Source organism: Aquarana catesbeiana, linkage group LG04, assembly GCF_042186555.1.
Source record: "Aquarana catesbeiana isolate 2022-GZ linkage group LG04, ASM4218655v1, whole genome shotgun sequence".
NCBI lineage: Eukaryota > Metazoa > Chordata > Amphibia > Anura > Ranidae > Aquarana > Aquarana catesbeiana.
Window position 1 is genome coordinate 234566501 of NC_133327.1, and position 19291 is coordinate 234585791.

The window sequence follows — 19291 nt, forward strand, 5'->3', positions numbered from 1 at the left end:
ACTTGTTGCACCTTTCCCAAAAAGACTCATGGCTGTATTAGATCAAAAGGGTGCTTCTACTAAATACTGAGCAATAGGTTTGAATGCTTAGGACCATGTGATATTTCAGTTTTTCTTTTTTAATAAATCTGCAAAAATGTCAACAATTCTGTGTTTTTCTGTCAATATGGGGTGCTGTGTGTACATTGAGGGAAAAAAATGAACTTAACTGATTTTAGCAAATGGCAGCAATATAACAAAGAGTGAAAAATTTAAGGGGGTCCGAATACTTTTCGTCCCCACTGTATATTCATTGCTTGAGGACATGCCATGGTGTATGAGTAAGCTCCCTTTGTTCTGTACTGTACAATTGAGAGGAGAAGAGTTCTGACTTGTCTGTTCAATCAATATCTTGGTGTACAGGACACAGGCCACCCTCCATAAACTCTCCTCGTTACTCTGCATTGCTTGCTACAAAACCGAGGACTCGTGGGGTTATAGGGAAAGTGCTTCACGGTGGCGCGTGGCCTCAAAAAGCTTACTCCCAGTCACTAATGGTACCTGCCAGGGCTATCCACTCCCCCCTTTGCTTTTTGCCTCGTGGTGGTCGTTGGTCGTTGGTCGTTTGGGGTATATCGGTTAGGGGAAAGGAATTCAAAATCTCGCTGTTCGCGGATGACATTATCCTTGCCTTGACCCAGCCCAGGATCTCCCTACCTAATTTACATGCTGAAATTGACAAATATGGGGTGATTTCGGGTTACAAAACAAATACGTCCATAGCCCTCCCAGTTAACTTCCCAGAGGATGAATTCCACCACTTACGGTCTTGTTTTCCCTGTGGTTGGGAACGTACCTCTTTAAAATATTTGGGGGTTAATCTTACCCCGTCTTTTGCCACACTATACTAAGCTAATTTTTCCCCCTTTTATATAGGTCAATTAGGGAACTAGTCCAAAATGAAAAAACCCATCATATCTCTATCCTGGGGCGAATCACATCAGTCAAGATGGTTATCCTTCCTAAGCTTCTGTACCTATTCCAGACATTATCCATCCCTGTACCCTACGGCCACCTACGCAAGCTACAAGCTGATTTACTACAATACGTGTGGAACTATGAAAGACATAGGATACCCCGATCAGTCCTGATGGCATCACGGACTGATGGGGGCCTGGCGTTCCCCAACCTAGTTAAATACTACCAGGCGGCCCAGCTGTGCATGATAGTCTCCTGATTTCCCCTACATTCCTACAATAAATGGATGGAAATAGAGAAAATTTGGTTGGCACCTGTACACCCAAACAGCCTTCTCTGGAATGCGAATGTGGAGGTGGAACCCGGTCGGCTATTGGGCTCAATGTCCCAGCTTAGGTAGCTATGGCGCAAGCAATTTTTTGCGAACACTAGCTTAAATACCGGCTGACCTCCTTTCTCTGAAATCCTAAAGTTTCTGCTAGCCTTACCCGACAGACGTCAGGGCCCTGGGCGTCATGGAACCTGTTCCATTTTGGACACCTAGTGGATCCTAGATCCCGTAAATTGCTACCATTTTCTGAACTCCAAGATAAACACGACCTACCCCGCCAGGTGTTCTACGGCTACTTGCAGATTCGACATTATCTCAGATTATAACTCAGTCTGCAGTTTTCCACACCTTCCCCATTTCAACGCATTATATTAGAGGGCTCCGCACGTAGAGGACTGATCTCAGATATTTATCAGATCCTTAATGCATACTCCATACAAGATCAGGGCAAACATGCTTACATGCTCCGCTGGGGAAGAGAGCTGGGAGAGGCAATCCCTGTGGAGGCCTGGTGGGCGATCTGGAGTCAGGCTGCCAAGAGTTCTTTATGTACTCTCTATCCTTCTATTCTCTTTTCTTTTATTTCTCCCCTCTTAGATATTCTCCATGCAAAGTTTTGTATGATACCAGTTTTCAGGTACTGCTCACTACTGTTCTAAAGCAATGTCACCATTGAAATGGAAATGTATAATGCAAAAATTTGAAGAAGGTTCCTCTCTTCTCAATGCTATTGCGTTTTCTCACACATTGCCCTCTTTCTTTTTCACACTTGTATCTGTGTACTGTTTCTTTTATTGAGACAACTAATAAAAATGTTATTTGGAAAAAAGCTTACTAGTGTCTAATCACTTGAAGGTACAAGCCTATTCTCCATTGTGTATAAAGGAGATGTCCTCCTGTGCTATATTCCAAGATATGGAATTTACAGGCAAGTCAAAGTTACTCTGAAAATCTGGAGGCTATAAATATGTTGCACATAATGTCATATCAGTAATTTCCTTTCTTTTCATTCTTTCTGTCACCTCTCTCCTAGGTTTCAAGAGATGTGTTACAAAGCTTATTTGGCAATACGTCAGCATGCCAATCTTTTTATCAACTTGTTTTCCATGATGCTTGGATCTGGAATGCCTGAACTGCAGTCTTTTGATGACATAGCCTACATCAGAAAAACCCTAGCTTTGGAAAAATCGGAACAGGAAGCTTTGGAATATTTCATGAAACAGATGAATGATGCCCATCATGGTGGATGGACAACAAAAGTAGACTGGATCTTCCACACAATAAAGCAGCGTGCTTTAAACTGAGCAGCAAGCCTGAAGTAGGCTGTAACTTGCCACCCACGTTGTGGGTCCCTCACTGCACTGTTATTACGGACAGGCAGCACAGACCGGCTGCATGGGAATTGCACAAACCACAAAGAGCATTACTATTACAACAGCAGCTATGTGATTGCGCCAGAACCATTAACACTAACAGGGTCTACAACAACACTAAAGGAAAACATTTCAAAAGCTACAGTCTGGATTTCAGATGTTTTGCCTTAAGGTCAAACAGGAGGCTATCCTCTTACCATGCATTTTAGTGCCCAATGTATATGGTCATGGTCTATTTGATACAAATAGAAGTTTGGCATAGAGAAATATTTTTGTGATTCCCATGTGTGTTTTGGAACGCTGATTTTTGAATCTTGGTGCAGTAATACACTAAAAACCAGACTGAAAGGAACTTCCTTCCTTAATGCCTCACAGTATTGTTCAATTGCAATGCAACTATAGATGCTCTTAACAGGTGTCCATTTTTTTTTCCTTAATGAGATACCATCGGTTTTTGGAGACGGACGGTCCCATTGCTGTCTTTCTCGAGCATTATATATATATATATATATATATATATATATATATATATATATATATATAAAGTTGCACCATTGGATTGGTAAGGAGATAATTTAAAACTTTCCTGAAGTTTAAAAGAAGTCATATTCAGTAGGTGTGTAACAGGTATGATTTCAATGACCACAACACTCTTCATTTCTTAAATGTTTCGTTTTACATGTGTACTTTTTTTCCCCTCTACTACTTTATAAGAGACCAGATGGAACTAGGATTGTTTTAAGTTAACCGCTTATTGCACTGAAGAATGTTGCTCTTATTGAAAGAATCTCTTATTTTTATAGTCTTCCTAGGCTATGGTAAGGAATTTTGTTTTATGTTACAAATGTACCTGACATCTAATGCCTATTTTAGTTTATGTTTTAGGATGTTGTTTTAAGTGTAACCTGCATTCACTTTATAGTGTCTGCATGGTTTATTTTTATTTTGTTTGTGTATATTACCTGAAGTTAAACATTTTAGTTTTTTTTTTTTTTTTTTGTTATTTTTGTCTTCGATGCTTGCACATGTGTGTACAAGAGTTTATATATGTATGCACAGTTTATTTGCACACTGATACATACATTCATGCTTTAATAAATTGACAGATTCCTTTTTTCACTCTGTGTAATACCCTGCTACATTTTCCTGATGGGATGATGAAAGGCACAGATGCAATATATTGTCAGGGTCTGGTTCTCTCCCTCTCTCTTCATCACTCTCCCTATATCAGTTGGTGTTAGTGGTTGTAAAGGCTGAAGGTTTTTTACCTTCATGCATTTTAAGCATGAAGGTAAAAAAATCACCTGTGTGCTCTACGCCCCCCCCCCACAGTCACCCCAATACTCACCTGAGCTCCCTCTCAATCGTGCGATGTACACAGGGAGCCTCTGCTGTCCCAGGTCTCTCTCTCCTTATTGGCTGAGACACTGCTGTCAATCATAGCCTGTGAGCCATTGAGGGGGGGGGTCAGGGCCAAGCTGTGCTCTGTGTGTCTTATGGACGCATAGAGTGGGGCTTGGGAGCAAACGCCAGTGTCCCCATAGCAAGCAGCTTGCTATTGGGGACACTAGTCAAGGGGGAGGAGACGGAAGTGCTGGCAGGGGACCCGAGAAGATGATGACTAGGGCTGCTCTGTGCAAAACCATTGCACAGCGCAAGTACGTATGACATGTTTTTTATTTTTTTTAAGAAAAAAAACGAACCTTTAATATCACCAAGTTTGTATTTCATTCGTTTTTTTACAAATCCTGCTGAGTCATTTTAAATCTTTCTTTGGAGATTTGTGATCATTAAAACCCCTTACAGTATGCATTACACACCAGAAGCTCTGTCACAATCTAGTTTACATACTTGCAACTGACCTTTTACAAACTTCCAGCAATACTGACATGAAGCATTTTTGTACAGATTTGTGTTCTGTTCAGTGGCCCCCTTACTGCATTTTGTCCTGAACTTCTAAGAGCAAATGTAGCATGTGTTTTACATCAGTTTCTGACACTTCTGAGATCATTCAGAATTGATTGCAACTTGACCTGCTTCAGCTTCTTTGGCATTCCAATAGACTTGTATTGGAAAAGGATGCAGTTCTGAAGTAAACAGAAGTCCGCCAACACAATTAAACACAGGCTTATTTTTGGGGATGAAATAACCTGCTGCAAGTCTAATTTCTCATCTAGAAGCAATCATAAATATTAATCTAACCGTCCAACTAAACAGCAGGCACCCTTTAATATATCACCACTAGCCTTCACCTTCAGCTCCCTGTAGAATCAAAACAGACTCCAGAGTATGGAGCAAACGTACATGGTAACTCTACATCCCATAGTTCAGTGCTCTGACAAACCTATTAAGAGGCAAATCATTGTAAGGTAGGAAGATAAGGATACAACCTTGCTTTAAATAAATTCTAGCTTTTGGAAAAGTTAGACACGATCCTTTGGAGTTTGCATAGCTGTTTGGTTAAGACACTAGAGGTTGCCTGCTATGAATTGGTGGGCATACTTTCATTTGTGTGTGCACCTGGCAGGAGCACTTTAAATGTACAATTTTTAAGTGATGATATTTAGATTTGCCTGGAGAATCCTTACTAACTTAAGTATTAAGTTAGGTCGCCAATTCTGAACCAATACATTTGCTAAATGTAAAGACTAATGTTTTGTAAAGTAATCTCTGAACCTACATAGAACTTAAAAATACATTAAATGATAGAAATATAGTCCAGTTTGGTTTTGTTCCTTTCAGCTGGCTGTTTTTTGTACAGCCAAGAATGCTTGTCACGTTTCATGTTTAGTAAATAAAACAATCTGGAATAATTTTCTGTATCTGGTTGAAATTGCTTGATAACATATAATGAACATGGCCAAAAATGTGCAAATCCATGTCACTAAATATACAGACTTAGTTGAGTAAACCATGCCCATTAATTCTGTGTAAAACAGAAATGTGTCTGTGTGTAGAAGTTCAGGAAAATTGTAGTCTAACCAGTGTTCATAGAATTGAGGTGAATAAACTAAGCTATAAATGGTTTTGGTTACCAGATGTAATCCTGGGCATTGAATCAATTCTTAACTACATCTACCAGAAAAGCATTTTTTTTTTAACAGTTCAGTTTTCTAAAATGAACACAATTTCATCATTACAACCCATTGTTTAATATGAACCCTGGCCTTGGCTGTAGCCATTCTGACTTATGCTTTCCACTTCAAAAATGTTTTTAGCAGAACTGTATCTGGTTAATACAAATACTTATTGCATGCAGTTTTGAGATATCCCTGTGTGTTTTCGGGATTAGAGGTTTTGCACTTCTCCACGCTCCTATTTCTAGGTAAAAACTATGCTCACAACATCAAACTTCACACCTGTAGTGTAACGCATATGGGACCATACAAATGCCATGGAGGCACCCAAAGTACCCACTAGTGGCTTATCTAAAATATATAGATAAATGATATTTAATGCAAAAATATGAACATTTTCTTTAAGGTAAAGGTTGCATTAAATAAATTAAGATGTATCCATTCATAGGCTGGGACAGGCTCGCATGTAAGCTGCATTGTTGTAATTGCAGTAAAAAAAAAAGATATTTAGGAATCTAGTTATGCTGTGTGGTAGTGATGAAAAATTGCAAGAGTGAATGAGCAGATTATTTTTTTTTGGCAGGTATATTAAACTACCTGTTTAAAGATCTGCTTAAAAGCCCAAGCCTGGGCACAAAAGAAAAAAAAAAACACTCTTGCAGTAGGCATCCCACACTCCTTAAGTCTTCATGGTTGCAGAAGAGGCTATATTATTTACCTGAATCCCTGCTCTAGCAGGTTCCTGCCTCCACCACATAAGTATGTGGTGGAGGTAGAAGTGTGACCGAATCCAGGAGAAGCTTACAGAAGTGGCTGCTGTAGACTGATCACACAGATCAAAGGAGCCTGATGGAGCAAGGAATAGGTAGGTAATACCACCCATTCTGCAGCCCCCAAGGTTGAACCCTTGCAATGTGGGATTGAAGGGTGGGAGGGATGTTGGGACTTTAGATAAACCTAATTCAAATTGGAGTGCATCTAAATTGCTTTATGCACTTTGCCACTGATTAAATGGTCAAATACTTCATTTTAACCTTTCTAAAGTCCTGCATAAGGACAGAAGCCACAGGTTACCAGCTAGCCTATTCTCTGCCCCCCTAGTTTAACTTTGTTAATGGGTCTAACTTTACTTGACTTTATTGCTGAGACCCTTGCCAACTGCCACTCCACAGTTCAAAGAAACTGCCCAATTGCCAGCAAGGGCAGTCTCATTTTACAGGGGTGGCAGTTGGTGTATCTTAGCCACAAGAAAGGCGCTTAGAAAATAGTTCTGCCATGCATCACCTTTAGACCCCTTTCACACCAAGGTGTTTTAGCGCTAAAAATAATGCAATTAAAACGCTCATAAAACGCTCCCCATGCATCTCAATGGACCCTTCCACACTGAGGCGTTGCGCTGGTGGGGCGTTGAGAAAAGTCCTGCAAGCAGCATCTTTGGAGCAGCTTTTGGGCGTTGAATAAAGCGCTTCAAAAACGCCGTTCTCCATTGAAATGAATTGAAAACACTGTAAAAACGCCTGAATAGCACCTATGATCCGCCCTGCACTGTAGAAAATTCACATGATCTCACAAAAAGGTAAACATGCAAGCAGAAAAGAGAGCATCTACAACAACAGGACTGAAATTGTGGGAAGGTCAGAATGATTAAACAAACCATCAAAATGCCAAAAAAACAATATTAAAGTGCCAAAAAAAAAAAGAATTAATCCCAGAAAAATGAAGATTTGAAGTAAAACAAGACACTGCTTGTTTTACATGATCTCACAAAGGATAAACATGCAAGCAGAAAGATAGCATCAATAACACTTCAATAACGCTTGACAAACAAACGCTGTTAAAACGCCTGCAGCGTTGCGTTAATTTTATCGCTAACGCCCCTAAAACTCTGTAAAAACGCGGTAATAACGCTAAGGCGTTTTAGGGAGTTTTTGAAGCGCCTTGGTATGAAAGGGGTCTCAGGAAAGCTTTTTATCTTTAGCAGAGTAGGTTTTACTAGTTTTTAGAAATATAGAAACAAAACTAGAACACAATACAGACCATATTAGCAAGGGAATCCTGCACATAGGATCTGAAACAAACAAGCCTCAAAAATAAATTGCCAGCCAACAAATATAAGGCTATAGAATATTTAAAAGGAAAATTAACACAGGATAAAAGAGGTGCCCAATCCCCAATTTTCATGTTTTCTGTCAATGTCAAGTAGAGTATTAGTGTCTAGAACAGATGCTGTATGCAGTGTTTTTCTTTAAAAAAGACTTGAATTCAGACTATATTGGAAGGTGAAGAGATTAATGCTCAGAAAGTAATATACTTTTTGCAATAGTTTGTCATTCATATGGACTGTTTGTCTCCTCATTTGATGTATATAGTCACTTTTATTATACTTTTAGTTTAAAAATATGGGCTATAGTATGTATGTATGTATTTATATTGTAGAGTGTACATAACAAGGGCACCTGCAACCCCATTTGCCTCTTGTTAGTGCACTTTTTACACTTTTTACAGTTGCACAAAGCACATTACCCCTGTAGCAAATAAAGTTAGTTATATTTGTATATTGTAATGCAATTCTTAAACTTGTTGCAAAACATTTTCCTCTTTATTTTATTTTTTTTTTTAACTCTTCTAGCCCTAAAAAGCTTGAAATATCAACTTTGTGCACTGCCAATTTTGTTTGGATTTTCATTGTTTGGTTTATTATATAGTTGCGAAGGATGGTAATTAACATGAGGATTTAAGACTTTTGTGGATTCATCACAATCATTTTCTTTTCTTTGTTCTCTTGAAAATTAAATTAAGTTAAATAAATATGTAGCATTATAAAGGGCATATATGCTAAATGTTCAAGTGGCAGGAGTGAGGTGAATGTGCTCTTAACCATCACCTCCCTGCCCCAGTTTTGTAACACCGCCAGTGTACTATGCACTTTTGTTTCTTTTCTCCTGCATTTCCCACTGTTTGCACTAAATGTCGGAACCACGTAAGCCTCTGTAAAATCTGGCAACTATTCAGTGTTTAAATATGACTGGATATAGAATTGCCAAGTTTAGTTTTCCAAGCCAGTGAAAAGGTGGCATAGAATCTGGTTCATTCTTCAGTTTATTTTCTGCAGCTTATTGGAGTTATCACTTAAATGGAAGCCCCTATGACTGTATGAAATCTGGCAGTATGAGTTTGGTAGAACTGTTACTGTTTTCATCTCTCTGTGTAACCTGACAGATGTTCCTTGTCTGACTGGTTTTCAGAATGTTTGAGACAATAACCACCTATACCCCAATTAATATTTTTATTTACTCTTAGGCCTTGTTCACATGGGGCTTACAGAAATGTATGTCTGTTGAGGGCTATATTTACCCACACAGGGTTTGCACAGATGTTCTGTGCAGGCAGTCCCATTCATGTCAGTTGTAACATAGGGTGTGTTTAGGGCTGTGCAATTACATAAATGTCACATTGGGAGTAGTGGCTGTTTCCATGCAGCCACTGTGCCCCAGTTGATGGCAATGGGACTACCTGCACAAGGATGCATCGAACACCTGTGCCTGCCCATGTAGGTATACATAGCCCTCAACAGGTGTGAGCGGTCCCTTGTAAAACCTAAATCTTGAAATGTGTGCTTTCAGTTGTGAATATGTTTGATTTGTAAAATAAACTTTTTTTATTTTGTATGAGCATTTGTTGTATTAAAGTGAGATTCCTGCCAACATGTTATTTAAGAGTTGAACAGTTCAATTTTAGGCTAGGTTCACACTGGCCCTCAGAGTAAAACATGCTTTAGCGTGCAGGCTAGTATCAGTGTAGGCTCTGGCAGGGAGCTGTACAATACACGTTTTAGTACGTCACACTGCTTGCTTTTTTTTTTTTTTCTAACTATATTTGAACTGTCATGTAGTGACACTTTGCTCATGTCATTGCACATGCAGTGCTGTCCAGATGCTGTATTTTATTTTATTTTTTTGCACTGCACCACCATGACACTAGTATTGTGAAGCAAACGGACACATAGAATACAATTGTTTTCTTGTGCCCTACTGGTGACTTTAACCAGTGCAAAAAAATACAGGTCACCGCAGATAGTATGAACAAGCAACTACTGCTGTCTGTGTACCTTATGTATTGATTTTGCATCTCTTGCTGTTAGCAGGACAAAAAGGGCATATCCAAAATTTGACACAGAAGATGGTCATTGGTTTGAGTGGACCTGAAGTAAAGATCTTGGTGCACTCAATATGCTCAGGGACTCTTGTGCTTACAAACGCATAGAAAAAACAACTGAATCGCGCTACTAAATGTTAAAAAAATATATATATACAGTGATAGATCTCAATATATCCCACACTAAATAAACAAAATAGGTATGCCCTTATCAATATATATCTAAATGCTCGTCATTGATAAAACATTATGAGCACTTGTGATCAAAAAAAAATCTTTTCCTATATGAAGAAGAAAAAAGTCTCTCATTGTGATAAAAATACTAATCCACCTGTGCAAAACACAAGCTCCAAAAGTCCACTCGTAAGGAGATCTTCAACTTTAATGCAGCAAAAGATGTGAACCACCACCAGTACAGAAGGGGTTACTTCTTACCAGACGTAAATGATCCCCCATTACAGAGGATCATAACGGGCATATCAGCTGTATAACTCCCGGGCTGGACTGCTGCGGCTGTGGCTCAGAACATCAGGGGGACCCGATCGGTACAGTGGTGAATTTAGCATGTAACACAAAGTGGGAAACTCCAATCGTGTAAAACCTTTTAGCTTATTGCGTTATTGAAGTAATTGTGTGTTCAGATCAGAAGAGTATAAATACTGCATCCATCCATCTTGCAAAGCATAAGCCATATATGCTTTGCAAGATGGATGGATGCTTCTGCTTCATTTACTTTGTGAATCAGTGCTTTCCAAACCTCTCCTTGTTTACTTTACTTTACCTGCCAATCATCCTGGTGGGGATGGGGGGTGGGGGCAGAGCTGTGACATGAGGAATTAAAGACCTGGCTTTATCAAATTTAGACACCTGTATGCAGTAGCACATTGCAGAACAAGACATAGTAAGTCTGGTAAAGAGGAACAATCAGTTTCAGGGAGACCATAGGCAATGCAGATGACTAGTCCATTGGATTTTTGGGCACAGCTTCCACAGTTAAGGTCCTCTTTAAATGTGGGAAAGCCTTTTCTGTTGCTGGGATGGAAAGTTAGCAGAGGCCCCCTAAAGGTGTATGGTAATAAGATGACCATTCTCCACTTTACCAGAGTGTTGATGCATCGGGAAATTTTATCACTGTGCTACTGTTTGGAAGTCCCCTCATTTTTATTTTTATTTTTATTTTGTGCTGTTATTTTCATATGATTCTTTGCTGATGGATTGTGCAGGGTTTCCAAACTGCCTGATTGAAAAACTCTATCTCTTGTCAATTATATTGTTCAGTCTCCTGCTTCTAGGGGATTGGGGTTAAACATTTTCTAGAGGAGAGTTACGATGTAGTGACCCAAGTGTATGCATAATTCCAATGATGGCAAGTTAAGATATATACTGTAACTGTGTATTTTTTCGTTTTTTTTATATATTAAAGTTTCTGGAAACCGGAGTCTCAAGATTTGCAGAATAGCAGCCTTGGGATACACTGACAATGCTGGGATGGAACAAAAAACACTAAGCAGATAGTGTCTCCTTTGTGTTTAAATGTTACATTTTAATATTTGATAACCCTTCAGTGACAACCACTAGTGAAGTACAGGATGCTGTCCCGCAGGAAGGGAAACATATGAAATTAAGGCCTATTATGTATCTACTTGTAGGATAGTTATGTGGATTTAGAGACCATCAGAGTGGTAATTATCTAAGTGTTGTGCTGATACTTTGGGAGCTGGGGGGGGGGGGGGGGGGCACAACGAATGGAGTATGCTGTCTTTTCTAAAACTGCATTATGTGCACCTGTCTGTGGAATTTCTATCAGTTTTGCAATAGATTGATCATGAAAAGTATTTTTTTTGGTGTTCAGCCACCATTCCCTAAAACATTGAACAAATGATGTTCCATAAAAAAATGTTTAGTGAAGGTTTGTAAACGACCAACCAGGAAAATAGCAGTTCTTCCAAAACATTGATTCTTTTGACAAAACACTATGGTCCTTTTTTTTTATTAATACAATTAAATGTACAGAGTGCCATAACCACAGCAATCATTCAAAAATAGTTTTAAGAAGCTTGATTACATTGCACCAATGGAAATTGAAATCCAATTGTTACTGGTTTACTGTTACAAAAATTTCTATGGCTTCTTTGTAGTTGACGCCTCCAAAACTACCCCCGGTAATTTTTTTTTTTTTTTTTTTATCAGTTACTATGCAAAAATATACTTTTTTTTTTAATTTTTTGGTTACTGGTTCTAACAATATTTTATTAAAAACAATATCGAAGTTCAGCTAGCATGTTAGCAAGTTGAGTAGCTTGCTGGCTTCTTTCATATCTTGGAGGCACCTGTGGTGGATCTTTGTGCCAGAGATCCTGGTTCCACATACCTAGTATAACCAATACAAGGAGTCACATTTTGTGCTCCTTAATTTTACCAAATTTTTTTTAACAAAAGTTGGAACTGGAGTTGGACTTTCTTCCTCGCTTCAGTATGTTTGTGCAGGTAGCTTTTGTGAGGGCTGCGTATCTGTTGGAGTCCATGAATTGATATTAGAAGCTAGACCAAGGACAAAAAAAGAACAAGTTCTAAAATATGTATAGTCTGCCATTGCTGTCCTCTCCTGAAAAGGCTAGTTGCGTGGCCAACATGCTGATATACTTCTTTCAGTACTTTGTTATAGACCCGGATCAAGTACAATAGATCTAATATTTTGAGTTCTACAGCCACTGATGCCAGAGACATCTTGACATCTATCATTTTCAGGCAGCAAGCTCTTTATTTTCCTCAGTACAGGTTTTCTTTATTTTGGATTGTCTTTTCCATTAACGTGTAGTTTTTTTTTTTGTTTGTTTTTTTTGTTTTGTTTTTTAGCGAGTGAACATTCTTTTAATTCCAATATGTGCTAGTTGTTTTCTAATGTGTCAAATAGTAAAGTGTGATCTATTTGATTTTTACTCTTTCTGTTAAGTTGTATACATCCATAGATAGAAATGAATACTGTAATATACACTTCACAGACATCCATTTATACCTTCATGGTACTGATATACTGAGAGCCATATAAAAGATTATTTTGCCTACCTGGTCATCCATTCACTGAAGAATTGCTGACTCTTCTGGCTGGAAGCAGTTTCCATTTTACACTTGGGCCGGGTCCAATTTAAAGCTGTGAATCATACCTTTGGTTATAGCATGCTCACACTTTGAAGTGTCAGTAAAGTTGATGCAATCCTGAATGCTGATAGCACCAAAAAAACGTTTGCAACTGCTTTAATATGTATATGTTATGATGGCTTTTCTATAGACTTAATTGACAAAAATGCAGTGTCAGTCTGACAACTCTAGATTTAAAATTCTTGTCATTTTTAACTTTTTAGAATCAACATAATATTACTAGATAAAACTTATCTATAGGCCAACCTTTTTTTTTTTTTTTTTTTTTCAGCTTTAGAGCAGTGAAGGAATAGCACTCCTGTTGGAGCTTACTGCTGTCGGAGGCTCAGTTGGAGAGATTGCTTCACTTCTGTCTGATAAACAAAAAGGCTGGCCCTATGACAAGAAGTGAGGCAAAATTTCTTTCAAGGACCAAAATGTAAATCCTTTTTGTGTTTAGATAGGTAGGGGAATGCAAGAACCTCTGTCAGCTTTTTAATGTCCATTTGCCTGGTGCAGATTTTGTTCTGTAAGCACTCCCAGAACAGAAAGTGACAAAAAATCTCTAACAGAGCCTTGGATAGCAGTAAAGCCTAACCGGGTTTTAACCTGTCCTTATTCTGTCGAGGGGAAAAATAAAACTTTTGGATATAGATATATTTAAATGACATGAAGGATAAAAATTTGGAAGTTTTATGGCTCAGTGGATATTTTTACAAAAAGATCTGTGCCACTATGTGCTCCCAAGTAATGCTTTGGCCTGTATATATGAGGTACAGGTATCATTGGGGAAATAAAATGAATGTGTACAAATATGCATGTTTCAGGTGCTTATTAAAATGGATATGTATAAAAATAGGTATAGTGCTAAGGAGTTGCGTTCCAACACAATGACAGGAGATTAAAATATCTATTGTATAGTTATGTATTGCACCCAACTGCACAAAACATTGACTGTCTCAGGCACTGTACTGTTATAAAAATGCAAGGAAATGTGATCGTTATTACTGTTGTAAATTATGGTAACCTGTCATTTAGGTTTATTAGCCATTAAAATGTAATCTGCTTTGCTAGATTTGTAGATCAGCATTTTTTTAACTTGTTCACAATCCTAGCTTCAAAAGCCAGAAGAGGCAAACTACTTCCAACTTTATAAGCTGTCAATACAAGGATTTTTTTTAAATATGCCTAGCGCTAAGTTCTAATTTGCTGCAAACTGCCTAATTTATTGGATAGAAGTGACACAAAAAGTTGGATTAGCAACTACAACTAGTCCGTCATTGCCAGTTGTGATCTTATTTAAATTTGACTGGTTCTTAATGATCTTTGCCCTACCTTGTTATTTATTTTTCATTAGTAAAGAACAGCTACAATGGTGAAGTGTGATTTAGTAGCTGTGACAATGTTGCTCTTTACTATTTTAAACATGGTAGACCTTGCTCCTTAAAGGTCTTCACATTGTTTTTTTATTTTTGACCTGTCTCCCAAGAGCAAAACATCACTCAAAATGCCTTAAGTAGATTCACTTTTTCCAGGGTTCATATTTTAGTTTTTTTGCATGATGTTCCTAATGCGTACTACTTCTGTATGACCAGATTAAACATGCTTTTTTTAACTACACAAGGTCTGTTTCTTGTGACTTTATGACTTTATTATTTATATTTTCAACAAGTTAACGCTGGTATGACTTCTAAGTCGGAATCCATTGCTGTGTTTGTGTGAGGCTTTTAGATCTAATTTTTTGTTCTACTGCTCTTTGATATGTTTCCTGTTGCCAAAATACTGCTAATTAAGCTATTTCAATATCGGCAAAAGTCAATTTTAATTCTTGCAATCCCAGGTTCACCTCTTAAGTTTAGTCATTATAAATACCTTTTTATCTCTTTTTATTAATTTTTTGGACCCGTTTTACTCCTGTTTTGTTTAATGTTTTTATGGAGATTTATTGACTAGAAATAAGCTGCTCATTGAAATATACTGAAGAACCTCCTGCATCATTTTGTTACATTAGCTACCATGACTATACATCTTCATTTATAATGTATATTATGTCTAACCCAGGTTCCAAATCCTGAATAAAGGATAATGGATTTTAAACCTTTCTACAAAGCTTCTTGTTTTGCTTCTGGAGAATGTGTTTTCTATTCTTATAGGGACAATACATATTTTATTACGGGTATTTATGTAGCGACCAAAATTTACACAGCACTTTACTAATTGTACATTTACATCTGTGCCTATCCTCGAGGAGCTTGCAATATGTGGTCCCTACCTCACATACACATAGTAGAACCAGTTTAAACGGGAGCCAATAAACCTACCAGCATGTCTTTGGAGTGTGGAAGGAGACCCACTGAAGCATGTGGAGAACATGCAAACTCCATGCAGGCAGTGTCTTGGTTGGACCCTAGTGCTAGGGTAACTTGAAGGCCAAATCCTACCACAATATATTTGTTTTACATGGCTGCTGCATGGTTCTGTCTTTATACTGGCTTTTTAAGTAAAATATCTGTACCAGAATTTCCAGCACCATCATGCTGTCGCAGCCATTACAAAGTCTTCGCAGGTATCTTTTCCATGAAAGGAGATCATGTTTGTGAACTCTACTAAGAAGACACCTAGACATGTAACTAAATTGTTAAGGTGAGGCAGTGTTAAAACATGTTCCTTAACCACTTGCCGACCGCAATACGTATATATACAGTGCCTTGCAAAAGTATTCACCCCCTTTGCTTTTTACCCATTTTGTTACATTACAGCCTTTAGTTCAATGTTTTTTTAATCTGAATTATATGTGGTGGATCAGAACACAATAGTCTAAGTTGGTGAAGTAAAATTAGAAAAATATATCCATAAAACTATTTTCCAGAAATAAAAAACTGATAATTGGCATGTGCGTATGTATTCTCCCCCTTTTGTTATGAAGCCCATAAAAAGCTCTGGTGCAACCAATTACCTTCATAAGTCACATAATTAGTGAAAGGATGTCCACCTGTGTGCAATTGAAGTGTCACATGATCTGTCATTACATATACACCCCTTTTTGAAAAGCCCCAGAGGCTGCAACACCTAAGCAAGAGGCACCACTAACCAAACACTGCCATGAAGACCAAGGAACCCTCCAAACAAGTAAGGGACAATGTTGTTGAGAAGTCAGGGTTAGGTTATAAAAAAAATCCAAATCTTTGATGATCCTTAGGAGCACTATCAAATCTATCATAATCAAATGGAAAGAACATGGCACAACAGCAAACCTGCCAAGAGACGGCCGCACTTCAAAATTCACAGACCGGGCAAGGAGGGCATTAATCAGAGAGGCAGCACAGAGACCTAAGGTAACCCTGGAGGAGCTGCAGCATCCCAGAGCATGGACTGGAGTTATCTGTACATAGGACGTCCATAAGCCTGCGCTCCATAGAGTTTGGCCTTATGGCAGAGTGGCCAGAAGAAAGCCATTACTTTCAGCAAAAAACTGCACATTTTGAGTTTGTGAAAAGGCTTTTGGGAGACTCCCAGAATGTATGGAGGAAGGTGCTCTGGTCTGATGAGACTAATATTAAACTTTTTGGCCATCAAAGAAAATGCTGTCTGGCGCAAACCCAACCCATCACATCACCCAAAGAACACCATCCCCACAGTGAAACATGGTGGTGGCAGCATCATGCTGTGGGGATGTTTTTCAGCAGTCGGGACTGGGAAACTGGTCGGAGTTGAGGGAAAGTTGGATGGTGCTAAATACAGGGATATTCTTGAGCAAAACCTGTACCACTCTGTGTGATTTGAGGCCAAGACGGAGGTTCACCTTCCAGCAGGACAATGACTCCAAACACACTGCTAAAGTAACACTTGAGTGGTTTAAGGGGAAACATGTAAATGTGTTGGAATGGCCTAGTCAAAGGCCAGACCTCAATCCAATAGAAAATCTGTGGTCAGACTTAAAGATTGTTGTTCACAAGCGTAAACCATCCAACTTGAAGGAGCTGGAGCAGTTTTGCAAGGAGTAATGGGCAAAAATCCCAGCGGTAAGATGTGGCAAGCTCATAGAGACTTATCCAAAGCAACTTGGAGCTGTGATAGCCGTAAAAGGTGGCTCTACAAAGGTATTGACTTTAAGGGGTGAATAGTTATGCACCTTGACTTTTTCCTGTTATTTTGTTCTATTTGTTTGAATATTTTTTTTTTTTTATTATGAAGCAAAGTTGTGGGCATGTTCTGGAAATTAAATGATGCAAATCCTCAATCCATGTTAATTCCAGGTTGTGAGGCGACAAAACACGAAAAATGCCAAGGGGGGGAATACTTTTGCAAGGCACGTTGCGGTCTGCAAGTGATTTCTCATGAAACTGGTCCAAGCAGCTCCTGAGCCGCTAGAACCAAAGAGGCGGGATGGGACCCCAACACAACGAGGTCTGTCCGTAAAAAGTCCAGCCTTTGTTAATATAAAAAGAACACTGAGCTACATCAGTGTAGCCTGGCAGCAAAGGAAAGTGAATTGTAATGTGCATACATGAACAATGACGACTTCACTGCATTAGTGGGGGCACTAGACGCCTTTGAGTGAGCAATGTGTACTGTGTGGCCATCGCATTCAAAATTACTTTGCAAGTAGAGCAACAAACCTGCCTCAGATTTTGCGTTGCGCTTGAACATTCCCCTGCCAAAACTATTTGTATTATTCAGAAGGCTTTCAGGGATGATGCAATGAGTACAGCGCAAATAAGTATGTGGCACAAACTCTCTTCAAAGATGGTTGAGAATCTTTTTGAAAGTGATCAACGTTCTGAAAGGCCTGCAGCAAGCAGAACACCTGAGAATGTCTCCACGCCCGAAGTAGGCACGGCAAAGTCGTATCAAGACCATGTTAACTGTTTGACTGGGAAGGTGTTCATCACGACTACACTCCTCCAGGCTAAACCATTACTAAGGAGTAGTACCAATGAAAATGGCCGTAGCTTTGGGAAACTGGTGATTGACAGCTTCATCACAACGCGCCCGCCCATGCGTCACTTATCGTGCAGAGTTTTTTGGCAACATATCAAATCACCCAGGTGACTTAGCCCCCTACAGCCCATATTTGGTGGCCTGTGACTTCTGGCTTTTCCCAAAACTAAAATCACCTTTGAAATGAAAGATTTCAGTCGATGAGATTCAGGAAAATACGACAAGGCAGCTTTAAGCGATTCCACCAAGAGATTTTGTAGAGTGTATTGAACAGTGGAAGAGATTCTGGGAGAACTGTCTAAAGTCCAAAGGTGCCTACTTTAACCACTTCAATACCAGGCACTTAGACACCTTCCCGCCCAGGCCAATTTTCAGCTTTCAGCACTGTCGCACTTTGAATGATAATTGCGCGGTCATACAACACTGTATCCAAACAAATTTTTTTTATCATTTTGTTCCCACAAATAGAGCTTTCTTTTAGTGGTATTTGATCACCCCTGCGATTTTTTTTTTTTTTTTTTTTTTTTTTTTTTTTTTTTCACGACAAATAAAAAAAACAAATTTTGAAAAGTTTTTTGTTTCTGTTAAAATTTTTTGTAAATAAGTACGTTTTCTTCAATGACGGGCGCTGATAAGGCGGCATTGATGGGCACCAATGAGGTGGTACTGATTAGGTGGCACTGATGGGCGGCACTGGTATGCAGTACTGATGGGCACTCATAGGGCACTGATAGGTGGCACTGGTATGCAGCACTGATGGGCACTTATGGGTGGCACTGGGTACTTTTGGGTGGCACTGATTGGCACAGATGGGCATGGATTGGAACTGATAGATGGCACTGCTGGACACTGATGGGTGGCACTGATGACATTGATGGGTGGCATTGCTGGGCATCACTAATTTTATTTTGATACATGATGGTGCCAGTCAGTGCCCATTTGTGGGCACTGACTGGCACAGATTGGGCATCATTTGCACATGTGGATGGCCATGGGGTACATACCTGGCCATCCACATGTTGCCCACTTCCCTGGTGGTCCTGGGGGCTACACTGGTGGTCTAGTGTGGGCATCCAAGGGGGGGGCTGCGCTGATAAACAATCAGCGCAGACCCCCCTGTCAGGAAAGCCGCCGATCGGCACTCCTCTACTCGCGTCTGTCAACGGCTTTTCCTATTGACATCGTGATCAGCCGTGATTGGACACGGCTGATCACGTGGTAAAGAGCCTCCGTTGGAGGCTCTTTACTGAGATCAGTGGAGTGGGCGCGTGGCGGCATGTTATCCTGAAGGACGTCATATGACGCCCAGTCAGGATAAC

The 19291-nt window shown here is 39.3% G+C and overlaps 1 protein-coding gene across 2 annotated transcripts in view; it reads left to right on the top strand.

Moving 5' to 3' along the window:
• PIK3CA (phosphatidylinositol-4,5-bisphosphate 3-kinase catalytic subunit alpha) overlaps positions 1–7440 on the top strand; it is a 242171-nt gene extending 234731 nt beyond the window's left edge. For both annotated transcript variants that reach the window (XM_073626255.1, XM_073626254.1), the window contains one exon: positions 2322–7440. In XM_073626255.1, coding sequence (XP_073482356.1) covers positions 2322–2592 — 271 coding nt within the window. In that variant the 3' untranslated portion in view covers positions 2593–7440. The remainder of the gene's footprint in view (positions 1–2321) is intronic.
• The last annotated feature ends 11851 nt before the right edge of the window (positions 7441–19291 follow it).